Source organism: Cinclus cinclus, chromosome 2, assembly GCF_963662255.1.
Source record: "Cinclus cinclus chromosome 2, bCinCin1.1, whole genome shotgun sequence".
Lineage (NCBI taxonomy): Eukaryota > Metazoa > Chordata > Aves > Passeriformes > Cinclidae > Cinclus > Cinclus cinclus.
The window spans coordinates 27,510,319-27,528,377 of record NC_085047.1 but is presented as its reverse complement, the minus strand read 5'-3'; the positions used below and the strand labels follow the sequence as shown (position 1 = coordinate 27,528,377).

At 39.5% G+C, this 18,059-nt stretch overlaps 1 protein-coding gene across 1 annotated transcript in view; it reads right to left on the bottom strand.

Annotated features, from left to right (window-relative positions):
- Window positions 1-17,750, bottom strand: part of SLC22A15 (solute carrier family 22 member 15) — a 30,968-nt gene extending 13,218 nt beyond the window's left edge. The window contains exons 1-4 of the mRNA XM_062512846.1: window positions 17,664-17,750; window positions 4,930-5,142; window positions 1,711-1,843; window positions 541-705 (exon numbers count right to left, since the gene is read on the bottom strand). Coding sequence (XP_062368830.1) covers window positions 541-705; window positions 1,711-1,843; window positions 4,930-5,142; window positions 17,664-17,750 — 598 coding nt within the window. The remainder of the gene's footprint in view (window positions 1-540; window positions 706-1,710; window positions 1,844-4,929; window positions 5,143-17,663) is intronic.
- Between the last annotated feature and the right edge of the window lie 309 nt (window positions 17,751-18,059).

The following is an 18,059-nucleotide window of genomic DNA, read 5'->3' as shown; positions in this document are numbered from 1 at the left end:
CACATATTTCTGAAGGATAGGTCCAACACTAGCAATCAGGACAGTTAAGGGGGTCTGTATCTTCTAAATTCTAAGGATAATTACTAAATGGGATAACATTTTAAATAACATATAAGCAACAGTTTTGTCATCCTCCTATGATATAAAAGCACTTTCGATCTCTTTTTAAGAACTGCTAGGAAGTTTCCTTCTTTGCAGGAAGGAAAGAATTTATATTTAACATATGAACGCTTGGCTCTGTTTAGCAGAGTCCAACATTCTGATTAATAGAGCTTAGCTGTGACAAAGTTGGATGAGTATTTAGCAGGTAACATTCATGGGAAATGTCTCAGATGGATCTTTGTCAACTTGAGTGATGGAGAGATCTGAATGGCCCCCAAGTCATCTACCCTGCTTTTCTAAGGTCTGTATTAAACAAGCAGAGTTCAAAGACTGTGATCACAGATATGCTCAAGTGGAGCTAAATTTGCAACTGCTTCGTGTGCCTCAAGTGGTGTGTGAGATTGAAATCTATGAATTCTGACAACAAAGGCAGTTTACCTGCTAATGCCCAGTAGGTTGTACCCACACACTCATTCAGTAGAACAAAGGCTACCAGTGACATCCCACCATTCATCATCCCTACCAAGAATCGGGAAATGGCGAAGAATTCATACGAGGGTGAGAATCCATTTGCAACAGCAAACAAGATGTCAAGTGCAAAACCTGGAAAATAAGGCAAAAAGTTTCATTTTAGAAGGGTACTTAAAGAAACAGAAGCATTTACTGGTATCTTTACTTGATGCCCACTGGCATTTGTCCTAAGCCACCACAACCAACACCACCACAAGAAGTTCGGAAAGAAATTTAAATACCTAGAGCCAGTATCAAAAAGGAGGAGACACAAAAGGAGTGGTTTTTTGATCCATAGTTTGCAGTTTGAACCTTTAAATTCTGTTCATAGCAGACAATTTTTTTATACACTCAGAACCATTGTCTGACTCCTGTCAAAGATGGCTTTATATTAATCCCTGATACAGAAGCCACAGGTTAAATATACAAAAAAATATCTCTCCTCATTTTTAGAGAGCAGTGTACAGAAACCAGAGAAGAAAAATATCACTGGGGACAATACATGGCGGGTCTGCATGCAGACCACCTTTATGTACTTTCAACAAGTGTTGCTCCTTAAAATAAAAACAAAAAGCATAAAACATTTCTTTAAACTCCACATGCACATCCATTGACACACAACTTTATACAAAAACATGCAGTTTAAAATGTTTTTTGATCCAGGGACAGTTAGAAAGCTTATGAGCTTCAAAACAGTATGAGGATCACAAATATATAAAAATTTAATCATGCAGACAGGGGATAAAAGTTGCCACAAATTCCTAACAGGTTATACAGGTAAGAATGCTGTTACAGAACTACTACTAATTGCAATTTGCAAAGATCCCATGAGCACAACGCTGCATGAGTGAAAACCTTTAAAACACGACTCACAAACCCAGAACACCTCGAGAAATTCAAATGGTGACTAAACAGTGAAATATTAATTTCTTGTCTCAACTTCTACAGCACAAGTATATTGGAATGCCAAAACAAACCAAACAAAAGCACAGCATATTATTTACAGCTGTGTATCAAACTCTCAGCAGAAACTTGGCTGTTGCCACTGATCTTCAGGGACATGACATCTTCATGTCATTCATTTTGTTGAGGGGTTACCTGTGAGATAGACTTTCTTCCTCCCGAAGCGATCGGACAGCTGGCCAAAGGAGATGGCTCCAACAAACACACCACTGAAGTAGAAAGAACTGGCAGCATTGACTTTGTATGATGCATTGCCAATTAAAAACCACTGGATGGAGGGGAAGACAAAAACAGAAACAACAAACCAGCAAAAAGGCAAATTAATCAGAATCCAAACAGTTCACCAACAGCTAATAGCTGGGTGGGTTGTTACATATTTTAAAGAAGATCAAATGCTTCATGAATCTCCAAAGCATCATATTCAGCAAATCACCAGTCCCCACTGCTGTCCCCCAAACTCACTGCAGGATACTAACAATTGCAGTTCTCCCAAATCAAATGCAGTCTTTGATTCTGAAATGAAAACCAGATTCCCCACAATACTCTAATTTTTGCAGCTTTCTCCCACTTTCCCTTTTTCTGCCTTCTTTCGCATAAAGCTGTTAACCTAAATAGACTCGGTTCTACCTACTGACTTGTGTCACTGCAGTGTGCAGAACACACATTTTGAAAAAATAGTTGTGGTTTATGTCTGAAGATACTCCTGCACATGCCCCTCTTTATAAACTGTCTTGTCCCTGAGCAATACTTTGGTAGCATTAGACAGGTTAGTAAGGTTTTCTGCACATCTCATTTTTTTTAGTGTACTTTATCATTTCCAGTTCTTTTCAATCCCAAATACAAAGTTGATCTTGATATGTTTGATTCCTACAGACTTAATGTCTCAAGTTGAACCTGACAAAATTCTTTGCCCCACACAAGTGCAGAATGAAAATATGCCACACTCTGAGTGTTCAAAAATTATTTCCTTTTGCATTCTAAACACTTCACATCTTCTGTTCTTTTCTTTTTCTATTCCTTTTGCACCTTGAGATAATGTTTCCTTTTAATGACAACCAACTTTTCATCCTGTGCTGGTAAGATGGTGATTATGTCATTATCCCTGCAATAACTCTCTAATCTTCTCCTCGTAATCTCTTCTTCCTCTACCAAAATCTCATTAAATATCCTTTCTAGCAAAGCTTGCATTATTTCAAAGCTCAGTTATAAACTACCTCAGCATGAGAATAGAGCCATGCAATTAAACCTCCCAAAGATTAGGATGCTAACAAAACATCATTCATAAGCTCCAAGAAAATAACTTGCTTACTTTCTATATCTGCTTCATTTTGAATTGTTACTTTAACAGGGAGAGGGTTACTGATAATAGTAGGAAGTACGTCCATAAAGTGCAGAGACTGACAAAATTCAACTGAAACTAACCACATGACCATAAATCAGCTTTGAAGCTTTTGCAGACTTTAAAAATAGTTCCCAGAAAAATACATTTGTAAAATAATTGAATACAAGATTAATTTTATCCTGAAATAACAGGGTCAGTTTGTTTTATAATAGCTACACGAATCATGCCCTAACTTTTGGTATAAAAATTTTAAAAGCTGCCAACATGAAAATTGTTGACATAAGATGCTTTCTGAATCATTCAGTGATCAGGGAATAATTTGGTTGCAAAGTAAAATTTGTTCTCAACATTTATCTCAACCTCTAAGCCCTTTAGAGAGCTCAAGGCTTTTCTCTTCTATGTAAAAACATGCTCCATATATGCTTATTCACAAATCAAGCTTCTTACAGAGTATTTTTCAGTGTAAATTTGTAATGGCCATGTTATCAGTGATGCCACAAGGTTAAGCACTGACACAGCCTCTTTAAATGTAGGAATAAACATCTTTACCATCAATCATGAGATTAGATTAATAATGAATTAGTGGTGAAATATTCTCCAGATATGTATGTTCTCTCTCAAAATGTTTGTGCTTAGCACATAACCTTCAACTATGCCAAACATTCAGCTAACAGATTCACGAAAACTGCATTTTAATAGAGGTAAACAGAGGAGGGAAAAAGATTTTATCCAAATGGGCCTCTACTGAAACATACACTAAAGAATTAGAAAGCAGAATCTACACAAGTTGCCTTGGGGTTGGTGATTTTTGCTTTTTTTTTTTTTTGGTTTGGGAGTGCTTTTAGGGATTTTATTGCTCAAGCAGGTTTTATTTTTTACCTCACTACTAATTTATGCAACAAAAATGTATAAAGATATGTATAAAATCTATGTCATACGCTAGGCTCTACAAGAATGTTTAAGAGAGTAAAAGATTGGGCAAGTTTAAAAACAAAACAAAACAGCCAAACAAAAAAACCCAGAGAAAATTAAAAAACTTTACTGAGTTTTAAATAATGCTTAAGAAATCTACTATAGATTAAAATTTTAATTTAAATTATATCAGAAGTACTTATATCCTCTTCATTGCCAGAATAAGAAGCAATGCCTTTTGTACACAACGGCTTGGTACTACTCCAAAGCTGGCCATTGTTATTAACATGCTCCTAACCAATAAACTGCTTTACATGAGTAATTTAGATAGCATAAATATCTCTGGACAATAGCCATGAACTATCAAGGGGCACTACACTTGACTCCACAGTTCAGCTCTATATTCAGGCCTTGTAACCAATGCACTCAGGGCCATTGTAAAGAACGATTTGACATTAACAGATACTGACAGACCCAGGAAGGGCAGGTGCTGCACACATCAGTGCAGAGTCTGGAATCATTCCTACAGGGACTGTGGCTAGACCATGAAAGAAGTCACTTTAAAAACAGAGGCCATGCCAATAAAGCCAAAGCTTGTTTTGGAATAGAATGTGAGTGAGCTGCTTTGTCCACCTGACCCCCCCACTGCCCATTTTCTTGCATCTAGAGTCACAAAGACTGCAGGAGTCACTTCCTCCAGTGCTTGCTAATTGCATGATGGATGTGCTACATGCACTGGAGCTCAGCAAGGGGATGGCCAGAAAGAGCTTGGAGTCCATAAAGGATTTTGAGCAAATTAGTAAAATGAATGTCATGGTTCCAGCTCAAATGTGGAACCAGGCTGCAGGATGCAATATATAACCTCCACATGGAAATGGTGGGTGGAACAGAACATTGGTCAAGATCTGCATAGAAATATAAAGCTAGCTCAGTAAAGACACAAGCACATCACCTGTGTGGTAACTGTAGCAGCACATTTCATTTACTAATCAAAACATGCACTACTGTGCAAGAAAAAAGCAGTATAAGGAGACCCCCAAAACCATCTTAGTAGGATTTACTACTCACACACGAGGCTGCAAAACACATCTCAGATTTACCTCAGAGACTATGGATGTGAAGCTGCTGCCGAAGTGTATGTGCTTATGCACCTCACTGCCATTGGCAGTCAGAAGCCATTCCCCAAAAGCTCTCTGCTCGCTCACGGAATGGTTGCCATGGCTCTGATTAGCTGAGAGTCCTTGGAGATCCCAGTGGTAGGGAGGAGTTGCACCCACCAATGCGATGAGGATGGCCTCAGTGGCCACATAGAGCTGGCATGAAAGACAAAAAACATCAGAGATGCTCAGCTTGAATCCAAGCAATGTCTCCTCCACAGCCAGATCAAATCAGTATTAAAAATATCCCTATTTTTATATTTGCCTTCTACCGCTATGAAATGTCACATCTACATGACATTTTGTCTACACAACATGTCTGCTTTCATTTGGTAGCCCCTGTCTACCAAACAGCACACACTGAAGAACCGCAGCTTTAACAAAGTGGTTCTTGCACTTTTTATGCAAGGGATATTTGAGAGAAAAGAAGTCCCCCTCTTAACATCTTTCCCTCAGTCAGACAGCCTCAAACTCACACCCATAGCAGGCACAGATAATGGATGGAGGAAAAGTTATTAGATGTATTAAGGAGAAGAAACCCCCTCTTCTTTAATGTAAGTATACTACTCTTACGTCCTCTCCCACCTGTGTTGTTCACTCCTCTAATCTGGTAATTTGGACTAGATCACCTCCTCATGGTTTCATATCTAATCTTTCCCAGTGCTGACAAAATTAATTCTTTGCTGGCTTTCTACCTTCTGTTGGACCTGTTTTACTCTTAGAGACAGAGACAACCATGTTTACACACACACATGTATTTTTAATATACCTACACAATATGCCTACACAAATAGGCACAAGGCCTAAACAGTGATCAACAGCCGCTTTTGTTTAGGAAAGAATAAATAAAACTTCTGGAAACCTGGACATTTCAAGCCTGGTCTAGAGCTGGATTGCTGCTGCTTGCTCAGAAGAACATTCATAGGTCACATTACAACTACAGCTTAAAACCCCATTGTTTGAGACCTGTATGAACACAGAAGTGGCACAAATCCTGCAAGAGAAGATGGATCATAAAGTCTTCAGAGAGACAAAAGGCATTGCTAGTTATAACCCCACACACTCTCCAAATAAAACAGCTTCATCTCAAGCCCTCACTGAGGAACTGTAACTCGGCACAGTGGTTCCTAACAAAACAAACAAACCCCTTCCTCCATAAAAAACCCTCATTCATGCCTCTCCATGCTTCAGACCCTACTTAGGTATCCCCTGAACAGTCCTTGCTCTGCTCCCAGCATCTCCTCCCCACGTTCTTGGGAAGAATATACCCATAGGTTGTGTGTTCTCTCAGAAGGCCACATCACAAATAATTCACAAAACTAGGAGAACCATAGGTAAAAAAAAGCAGCCTGAGGACCTCCAAATTCTGATGCAAGCAACACCAGACATTAGTGCTCTCTTCTGTACAACAGCTGAGCAGCTGGAGCTATACCCAGATCTAAATAAGAATTATTACTAAACTAAAACAGAGCCCCAAATTATTACCTGAAAGCAATTTTTCACATCAGCTCCTCTTTGTATTCTACATGATAAACTGCTACTTTAGCGGCAGGAGGTAAATATTTTTTTAAAAAAATACTTCTCTTTTTATTTTCCATTAAAATTATCAAATATCAGAAGAAATTTGGAAAAATACAGTTAACTTATTATTTAAGCTAAAGAACTTCTAGATCAACAACAATGAAAAGTAAAAGAACTCATATGGGAAAGAAGGCAATGACTAAGATCACATGAGAAAAGAGGTTTTAAAAAGCTGAGTGGCCATGTTGCTAGGGATGTGTGGATACAGTACTCTCAAGAACAGCTTGAAATTACTGAGAAAAGAGAATTACAGGTGAATTATGATGTGTGGTGCATCCCTCTGACTCACTCAGACAGTTACGTGTCAGGACTAAGTGATAACACCCTTGCTTTTGCTTTGTGAAATAATAGACATACTTTTGAAGTAGATCAAGAAATTAAATCCTCAAGGCATTTGGTTTCAAGAAGGAAAACATAACACTTTACATTTCTGCACCAGGTAAAACCAGCTACAGAAAACTGAATAGAAAAATAAGTGATTGCAGGCACATGGAGAAACCCTATAGGGTTTTTTCAATAAAAAACACCCCCAACAATCAGCCTTCAGCATCCTAGTGGGTGCGGCAACCAAGGATATCACGAAGATACAAACACTTTCAATTAATTTGTGCAATCAGGAAACCATATGAAGGTGGAGATGTGTTTTGATATTATTAAATAGTATTGTTTTATACTCAAGTTCACTGAGTCACTGCTGACACAAAACTCTCCTTCCTAGTGAGCACCTGCCTTGTAATTTGGGTAAGAGGTACAGTAAACTCCATTAATTTCATTGTGGAAACAAAAAGCCCACAAAACACCCCTCAAAATTCATTGATAATTCTGAAGGTCAGAAACATTTTCTAGAAATTATTTTAAAAACATGATGAAGGAAACCCTAGACTTAATTACAAAATAAAGTTTTCATTTAAGTAAGAGTTGTGTTAATGAATCTGAAGATTCCTCCCTTAAGAATTCTAAATGCTTGCACTTAACAGTAACACAGTTGTGCAGACTAGTGAACAACATAAAACAGTAACAAATCAAATAGAAATATAACCCAAGTCAAATATATGTCATTTAGTGCATAGTTCCTGCTCCTAAAACATTTTCATTGGCTCTATATGGATGTTAACAGTTCCCTACCAAATTCCCAGCACTGATCTGTATTAATTAATTCCAAGCACAGAGGGACAAGGCACCAGCTCCCAGTCATTGATGATGAGATGCTCAGAGTTCTGTTAGGTGAGGTTTCTCCTGTTTGCTAATACTCTCTTTAGGTTAAAATTTTATAGTCTGTCTAAATTAGAAGCCTGTGGTGGAAGAGAATTTATTAAAAGTCAATGCCTTAAAAATCTGTAAACTTTCACATTCCCTGCTAAGTAGAAGGGATTTTAGTTAGCCAGTTAAAGCTATTTCACTAACAGATTCTGAAATTAACATAAAATTAACGTCAATAGAAGTCCCTGCCATGTCTTGACCAGCTTTCCAGATGTTCATTTCCATAATAAATTACATCCAAGTAAGATGTAGAATTTATAAGACTAGCAAGGAAGGGGGAGAATTCATTTAAAGTTTCATTTGTGTATAGTGAAAATAAACACAAAAATAATTTAAGAAACTCTTTTAGACCTCATAATTTACCCATTATGAAACACAAATGAAAAAACAAAAGCAAGGCTTCAATTCTAAGAAGAGGAGCTTTCAACCTTTTTTAGTCATCTCATCAGCAACTCCCAACTAGCCTGGTCATTTTAGACAAGTATCAGCTGAAGCACTCATTGCAGAACAAAATAATGAGTAAGACAGTAGCTTCTGATCTTTTAAATACAGAAACATTAAAACTGCACCCTGAGGAAAGACAGAAATTAAGGAAGAGCAATGAATGATCTTGCTGTTGTAGAAGCTTTTGTTAAAGAGATGGGTACAGTTCAGGATTAGAGTAATTTCTTCTGAACCCATGACAAGCAGCTGAGAAGCTGGAGGGCAATCTAATTTTTGAAAATCTGATGATCTCATCTGCTCTAAGTCATCTCCAAAGGGTGATTTGGCTTTAAATTCACATTATTGTTTTATCCTCCATAACTCCTACGTAGAAAAGCCCTGCAACATCTTCTTGCTGCAAAGTTATTATTTACTGCTGACAACATATTCCTCCATGAAAGCATCCTTCCCCTCCTGTTGGCACAGTAGGAGGGAGAACACTGCAAGGCAAAAGGAAAAGCTGTTACAGTTAAAACGAAGAATCACCATGTGCAGAAGAACATGGCATCTCAGTTACTTACCTAGCCCACATCCACTCTGACAGGAACTACCTCCCATGCAGAATGTAACCAATGTTGGTTATTACCCATTATTTATCAATGACAGGAAGGACACTTATTTTCAAAGAACTTAGGGTTTCTGAAGAGAAACAGAGAAAACCTACACAGTTTAGTTTTTAAGCCTGAAGCTGCTGGCCTCCAGAACCCACAGAAAAAAACCTTCATTCTAGGAAATCTTTAGTATCTATAATGAAGACAAACACTGCATAGTAATCCACAACTGTTAGAGCCTCGCCTCCTACAGGTTTATGGAAAATGCCCCTCTATCTTCTCCCTCCTGTTCTAAATAATCTAAACACACACCTCTCAGCTCTGTTTCATGCCCAGTGTTATTGTGTGGGCAGTGGCAGCAGCAGGGGTTTGTTGTTCCTGCTCAGCGTGGGTGCCCAGGAGTCAGGTGACTGCTGCAATTCATAGACAAGGGCTGCTTTACTTCTCACAGGTAAACACTGGCATCTGAAGAGCAAATACCTTCACTGTACAAGCCTTCTGCAACATCTGTCCAAATGACTCCTGTGTACACACCTTTGCCTGACCGGGCCACGAGAACACAGCACCCTCACTCACAGCACAGGCTGACAGGTCTCTGAACATGAATAATGAAGTTGGAAGTGTTATTTTTCTGCCTCTAAAAACTCAAGGCAAAAAGAAAGCTCACAGACTGGTAAGTTAAAGAACCAATGCAATACAAATGAAACAAAATTACAAAAAGCACTATTAATACTACCTCTGCTTCAACATGAATATTTAAGGAAATCAAATTACGTTAATGTGCAATCAAGTGCCACAACTCCTCAGTCAAATACCAGGTACATAGTTTCGTCCATATCACATCCAAAGTGCCACTTCACTCTTTCCTGAGGAAAAGGACTTAGAAAAGAAAAAACAAGTAAGTGCTGTAAATTCTTATTCCAATTCATTAATATAATGCAAAGCAGCCCAGGAGTGTACCATCCCAATGGTACTATAGGGTAACATGAAAAAAGTCAGCAACTGCTGGCAAAAAAAGCAGGAACTGTGGGCTGACAAGTATGAGGCAGGGTTTAGTCTCCTGCTTCCACAGGCATGATTATTCTTTTGTCTGCATTTCATGTTTGCCCCTCTTTCTCTCTGCACTTTCTAGCGTGTGTTGGCTACAAACTTATCTGAGTCACAGGAAGTATTTTAAGAGATCAAAGTCCTCATCTTTGCATGACGTTTTAAGACACTGCCAAGGAATACTGGGTGAGCATCTTGGTCTCAGAGAAGCAGTTCTGCTAAGACTATAAGAAAAGCATATTTTTGGCTAAAGCATTTAGCTTGGTAATTTTACTGATTACTTCAAAAGTTTATGTTTAAGCATCCAGACTAAAAGACAATGCTGACATTTGTATAAGCTACTTTCATTTATTTATTCATTTTAATGACCTGCCTGAGGGTAAGCAATTAAATCCACTTGTATTTTGATTACGGGGTTTTTTAAACTGAAAAATGTCTTCTGTCTACTACTATTTCAGACTAACATGATGCTACAGAACTGAAAAAAATACATTTTCCCGATTTCATCATGGAACTTGTTAAACCACTGATTTTCAGCTTACAGCCTAGAGGCCTCAGAATTCTCTAAATTATTTCTTAAAAGTGCACAGAAAAGTAATTAAAAATTACAAAACTTTTTCAGCACTCTTAAATTCTCTGTAAAAGGGCATAACTTCTTCAGGAGGAAGTCTGCCAGGGGTCTACAAATTGAAAGATATTAAAGAACTCTGGTATTTTTATGTTTTTAAGACACCAGTAACTAAACATCACACTACAAAGTTTTACAAGCTACACGAACAACTGTCTCCATCTTTCCTTATACCAGGATCTCAAAAACTTCATGGAGCCTTCCAAGGCAAATTCTTGACACCCTTTCACCCTGAGCCCACCACAACTAGAAAAATGACCAGGTGAATACAATGTTTAACCAGGGTAAACTGCAAGCTTAGTCAGAGATCATACTGTAAACAGACAAGATCTAGAAAACAAACGTTATTGCTCCAGAGGGACTCCAGTCCCACTGGGCTAACACTTGGAAAAAACAAAGAGGTATTGTTTAATGCAAACAGTACACAAGAAACACTGTCTTAAAGAAGTAGTTATATTAACTACTCCAGTTAAAATAACAAAGACATTTGAGAACACAAAGCTTTATCTATGTCAGAAATAAAGAGAAACTATCTCATGCCAAATGGGAAACAACTATTCTGAGTTCAATTACACACCTACTAATTCTCTCACCCAAGAGAAAAGGAATTTAGAGTCTCTAAAATGGAGACGTGTCAGTGAGGAGTGCCTTGATATTGCTAGTGGAAAAACACAGGTAATCTATTGCCTATAAAACATGAGAAGTTAGCGACTCTGTGTACACCAGGGCAGGAAAGAAGGAAGGGGAGATAATGTATCATAATACAAATATTTTGAACTCACGGTGTTTGCTACCCAGCAGAATTATGCCTGTTAACTCCCAGGCTGCTCTTCCAAGGGTGCTTAGAGGACAGATTGGCTAGATGGATTGCAGTTTGCAAAGCTGAAAGGCAAATAGCAGAAGATGGGATTGCTTCAGCTCCCACTGAGTCCAAATACCACCCCATTGCTCCAAATATTCTGTGTAATAACTACTTTATTATTAATAATCTGAAAACACCTCCCCATATCTTTCACCCACAGCCCACACAAAGATGACGATTACTACTGACAGTGCCTGCATGCACCTTCCATTCCCTGTTGTTAAAGAGACTTCACAAAAATCAAGGCATTCAGACACAGCTCCAGTAAAGAGCCCCAGAGAGAGTTCCTTCTGACAACTTCACCTTACACACCATGTAGCCACCTTTCTGTTTTTTGGTTGGTTTTTTTTGTTTTGTGTTTTTTTTTTTTAAGTTGGGTTTTAGTTTGCTTTTGGGGTTGCTTTTTTTTTTTTTAATAGGCAGACCACTCTTCTACCTTCCCTCTGCTGGTAAGCCTTCAGAATGTCTGCTCTGTGCCTCTCCCAAAACTCCTGTTTCTTGCTATGCCCATCAGCAGTAGTTCTGTTAAGGTCTTTACAATAGCACATTGAACAGGTATCTTTTTGCACTGAACTGCACAGAAGCTGAAGCCAGCCTTGTAAGTTAAATTGCAGAAGCTGAGTAGAGGTGCTTATACACTTCTAGAACATGTGGTTTAGTGTCAGAGTGAATGTTGTGACCATCAGAAGAGCAATAATATTCAGCAACTGTAAACAGCACTTAAAAACACCTAAATAAGAGCCCAGCTGCATATGCTTTGCAGTTCACATAGTTCAGACACAGCTAAAGAAGGGAAGGTCTTGAAGGTAAAGCTCACGTTTCTTCTCTACCTCAAGCTTGCTCTGATGATACTCTTGCAGATAAATGTAAAGCAGGTAAATGTATGTGAATGATGCACTGGTTTGATTAAGACACAACATAACTTTAAGGAAAGATGAAGATGTAGGCACCTGTTCCTAACTTCCCTCCATTAGGGATTCTCTTTGAGAAAAACAAACAGAAGCAAGTTAGATTTTTAAAATTAATTAGTAAGGAAGCAACTGTTAGCATCCAGACTTCTGCAATATATCTCAGAGTTAAGGACCCCACTGCTAATAAGGCATGTCACAGTCCAGCACCGTTATTTCAGGTTTTCTGCAGAAAATACCGCAATGTCTGCATCAGCTGCATTCATGTTTTTAAGGTTTTAAATGTAGTATCATTAAAGGCAGGTGATTGTCTCTCTTAAGGAAGTTAGTTATGGATCTGAAAGAAGGATGTAGAGACCAAGGATTGTTGGCTAGCACCACTGAAATCAAATGTCACACGTGAACCAAGTACCACCTTTTTTTCTTGAAAGACTTCCCCCACCCAATCAAAGCAAATGGTAGGATTTGTCTTCACTTAAAAGTTCCATCAACTTTCAGATGGAAATATTCTTAGCTGAATGAGTAGCAGAACATTTTTATGCATCAATACCTTACATACTTATACCTACCTCATTTATTTGTCCTCCCAAACAGGAGTATGTTATACCAGAACAAGGATTTACGTTCAGTGATGCAAGTACTCCAAAAGCCTTCATTATACTTACATGGAAAGATACAATGCACAAAAAGATGTAGGAATAGAAAGTTTTCCTCAAGAAAAACATTTGGGTCCTCACTTTTTATGTTTATATTCGTGCCACATTTGAAAACTCCTCCACGGAAGTGGCTGCACGTGTCTAACACACATTCTGCAACTGCTTTATTGAGAATCACAGAGACTTAAAGCTTATATTTTTCCCCACATGCAGAAAAAGACACCAAACATTGAGGAATCAAACTCCAAAAAGATTAAACAGAAATTCTGAAAATCCTTTTTGTATCTGCCACCTTGCTCACTTACCTTACAGACACTTGTACTTGAACTGTATCTAAGTTACAGTGCAAGTAATTTTGGGTAAACTTCATACCTGTCATCATGCCCCTGGAACAACTGCAGCACACTACACCACAGTTGTAATGCAATTTGTGAAATATCCCTCTCCTTTCTTAATTTTAAATTGTTCATTACATTTCTAGTTTGTTTTGCTCTTCCTATTCACATAAAGTCCAAATAGTACACATCATGAAGGACTGGTAATAAGTTGTTCAATGTATGATCAATTCTGACAGGTTCAAAGAAAAGTTTAAAAGATTCAAGCAAAGGAAGATTCACTGACAAAATACTTCATTACTGTCGTTGCAACTACAAAGTGATGTCTCATGCCATTAAAAGAGGTAGAGTATGTACAGGGCATAGATAAGAAATGTCAAGAAACAGTTAAGCAAGGCTACATAGGGGATCACATCTGCATCCTGACTGAAGGCAGACACTATTTCTTCTGAATTATTTCTAGAGATTTGAAATGAGCCTGCATTACTTAAGCCACATGCTCCAGAATGTGCTTCCCCTCAAAACACTTGTGCAGATGGGATGATTAAAGACCATATTTCTGCACTGGGATATTGTAATGACAGAAGTCGTACATGATATTGTTGTCAATAGTAAAGTGATGTTTGCAACACCACTCATTACAGCTGCACTGCATCACAAACAGTTTAAGGCAAAGGCATATCTCAAGCAACTTGATGTAACTACCTTAACTGCTTTTACATCCTCCTTCCAGTTAGTAAAGAGCTCCTAAGATGGATGGGAACCACCCTTGGTAGTTATCCATATTACTGTGCAATGCACATTACTCAACTTAACTTTTCAGCTGTGCAAACAAGAACTCCCCTTTAAATTTTAATGTGTTTTTTAAAGCCTTTCAGTAGAGATACAGTAAAAGCACATTTCCATTCCCAGTCTGGGCTTGGGCAATCCTGTAGCTCCAAATCACTGGCACAGGTCAGACTTGTTCAACCATATATGTTGAACCACAAAAGCAAAAGAAACTTTTCATTTTTAGTATGTTTGTGTGCTCTCAAGCATCTGATAAAGGTGTGGGATTTTGTCTCATATTGCTACACACACTAAATAAACACCAAAAAACGATTCTTTAATAATACTTCAGTGTAATTTCTTCAAAAGGTTGCAATAATTTTTCTGGTAATCAACAGGTATCAAGTACTTACTTTTAGCTCAAAATAAAGTCCTAAGTATTTTAAGAGTTATCAGCTCCCTTTGTTTCTTCCTCACTTTCTTAAAGATATACTAGACATGCAAGACTAATCCAGTCTTATTTTCACATCATTAGTCAATCTTCACATTCTTCAGGTAAGTCTGGTCTTTCTGCAATTCCATGTCATTTGGAAAAAAACATTTCTCTACATTAGCTGTTGTCAGTCCATTATGAAGTTAGTAACCACTGCTACAGAATACACTAAAAATCTTCCAAATTCCTATTAACTTGGTAGTGAATAAGCTAGGCATGCCTTGATACAGCAGGTTAATGAGTAATGGCAGCAGAGGAATAACAGAAATCAGGGAAGGTGAAAGAAGGAGCCCACAAGACTTACACTTAATCTAGTTTTACACTGATAACATAGAAGAACATTTTTTGAATTACAATCAACCTGGAGGTTTTTGCCAGAATGTCAGCAAGCTCATTCTGCATATCAAGTATCAGTTCATTCAAGCCCACCTGAAAACTGACACATGTGGAAAGTCTCATCCCTACAGACAGAAGTGTTTGGTAGAGCTTGACTCAAAAAAGTTCTACGAGCCTAACTATGTCTAATTAGAACTCAGAGACCAGATACACTGGTGTATCACTAAGGCTACATGGTAGAAGTAGCTTACTGTAGAAATTCATACTTTAAAAAAAAACCACCAGTAAAATGAAGGAAAGTACTTATAAAGTATGAAATTCAAAGGGATTAGCAACATGCAGAGATGAAAAAGCATAAAAACCTACGAGGAAAGCAAGTACATCTGCTGGGAATCTTACCAAAAAGGGAAAGCACAGAGTCTAAGATCTGGATATTGACAACAAAGATGAAGGGACTTGAAACAGCAAGACAAATATTTTTCACTCATTGGGTATTCTTACCTTTAAGAATGTAAAAATATTTTTTATACCAACAGGCCAACATAAAAATATAGGGCAACTGCAGGAGCATATGGAAAGGGATAGGGAAATTAGCAATAAAATGAAATAATCATGGCACAGCAGTGATACAGACTACCAGGAGTTCTCATTCTGCTGCCATATGCTGCATCTAATTCACTACAGAAGCCCATGATTACCTAGATCTACATCACACACACAAGATACATTACTTACCTTGAGTCCATCCTCCAAAGGTTGATGATAAATCAGACAAAAGACTAACACCAGTTGTGGAACCTGCCTTCAGTCTTGCTCTCGCACATCCCAGTGACACATTATGTAACTTGGCACCAATAAAGGAACACAAAACCACCCAATTAGGAACCAGTTGGATAAGTCCACATCTACTCATGAACTGAAAGACAACAAGGTTCACATCTAAACTCCTTACAGACTCCTGTGTCTGCATGATCTGAAGTGAAAAAAAACCCTACCAGTCAGAGGATGATACTTACTGGTAAAGTTCAAGAACTAAAAATAACACGAGACAAAAAAAAACAGACCTGCGAACCTGCTATCTTTTCTTCTTTAGTTACTCTGAATTAGTTCCAGGATTTGCAAAGATTTCTCTGCTTACTTCTCTGATGAGAAATGCAAGTCAATCCATTAAATACAAAACAAATGAACACAAACAATACAGAACAAATGACCCATACTAAAAACTCTGGAAGCTCAGAGAACTTGTCATAGTTTGCAGTTCATTCCAGAACATGACTAGCACGGGAAGAAGAAATAACTATTGCTACCTTAATTCTTAATATTCAGTGAACATATACATTTTCTAGCCAGCTGGTCAGCAGAACAAGCAATGTCTAAATTTAAGGAATTAATTAGCTACATCAGCATAAAAAAAAATCCAGTGCAAGGAAATAGAAACCTAGAAAGCTTTTGCTGTTTATTACCATAACTTTACAATCAAGTGGAGAGCTCCCATCCAACAGGACTGGGCATCTGAATTTTCCCTGGTCATCTCATAAAGCTTCTTAATATTTCAGCCAATCTAGGGGAAGCAGGGGTTGCCAGGAGAAGACATCTTCAGTCTCACAGCTCATGACTGGAAGTTCTTTAGTACAAAATATGGGTCAACAGAGGAGGGAGGACATTTAAGTTCCCCTCTTCCTTCCTGCAACTATTAAATTTCCACAGTGGAAGTAACCCAGCACTTGTCAGCCTAGTTGAATTCATGACAATGAAGTTTTTGATGCTAACATGGGGTAAAGCAGACTTCTGTCAAGATTCAAACCATACCTCAATCCTACACCTGACTGTGAGAGTACACGTATTATTCTTGTCTTCCTTCCCTGCCTTCACAAGGATATGCACAAAGATGAAGCAACATTGAAAGGTGACAAAAATGGCTGCAGAGCACATCACTTGCTCATGCAGTCACTGAAACTCTCTCTCCAGAGAGTGTGTGTCTCTTCCAGAGCACTAGAAGGGTGTTCTCTTCTCGCACCCTACTGTTAATTTGGACCCCACTGTTATCACAAAGTTTTAGAGGTTTCCAGCTTCGTATCTCAAAAACCTGACTACTCAAAATATAGGGCCTCATCCAAATACCTAATGGAGTGACACTGCCCCTGTATTCTAAGAGTTAAGTCAGGGCAAATCGAAGCACCATAAGCAATCACCTCCTTTCAGATGATTACATGAGAGCTTCTGCACACTGAGGTATCAGTGGCCACCTGCCACTTTATTAGTGATAATCAAGCCATAGGCAACCTAGAAATTCCCAGTCTAGCCCATAAACTCTAGGTTGCAGAGGACTCCCAGCACAGCCTCTTACAGAAGTCCACATCTTCCAGGCCACGGAAACCTCAATTTAACTTCAGCCCTTCACCTGACCAGCTCCTAATTTGCTCCACCAGCGCCACAAGGTGTAACTGCTCAGGCAATACGGCACAGAGAGCATCAGCTGCTTGCCCCACATTCACTCTGCAGAACTGAGCGCTGCCTTTGGGCACAGGCCACCTGTGTCCCAGGACCGCAACACATCGCAACAGGGCAGATCCAGAGGGGAAGACTTGTTAGTGCCACCAGCAGCCCCCAGCAGAAGCCCTCCCACACCAGCCTTCGCACGGTGCAGCACTCACCGAAGGAACATGCACCCAACACTTTGGGAACAGCTGTCCACCGCACCCAGAGCATTCCCCTCCCGGCACTGCTTCCCCCTCGGGACAAGAGCGGGCGGGAAGGGCGACCTCTCACCTGGAGGAGCACGGCCAGCAGGACGCACAGGTACACCTGGTAAGGGCCCATCTGCCCCACCAGCGGGAACGCCTCCTCCACCTCCATGCCGCTCCTCGCCCGCCGCGCAGCGCATCCCCGGGGCGGGGCGCGGAGCGGAGCGGCGGTCGAGCACTGGCGAAGCTGGAGCTGGAGCAGAAGGAGAAGGAGGACGGGAGGCGCGATGTGGTGCTCCTGCGCAGGCTCCGGGGAGAGCAGCCGGGATCCCGCCGCCTCCCTCCTTCCCGAGCGGCCGCCGGGGAAGCGGAAACGCGCGCGGCCTCAGCGCAGGCGCACGGCCCGGATTCCGTGGATTGGGATGGGAGCTGTGCGGGATGAGGGGCTGTGTGAGAACGCTGTCAGGGAGGCGGCGCCGAG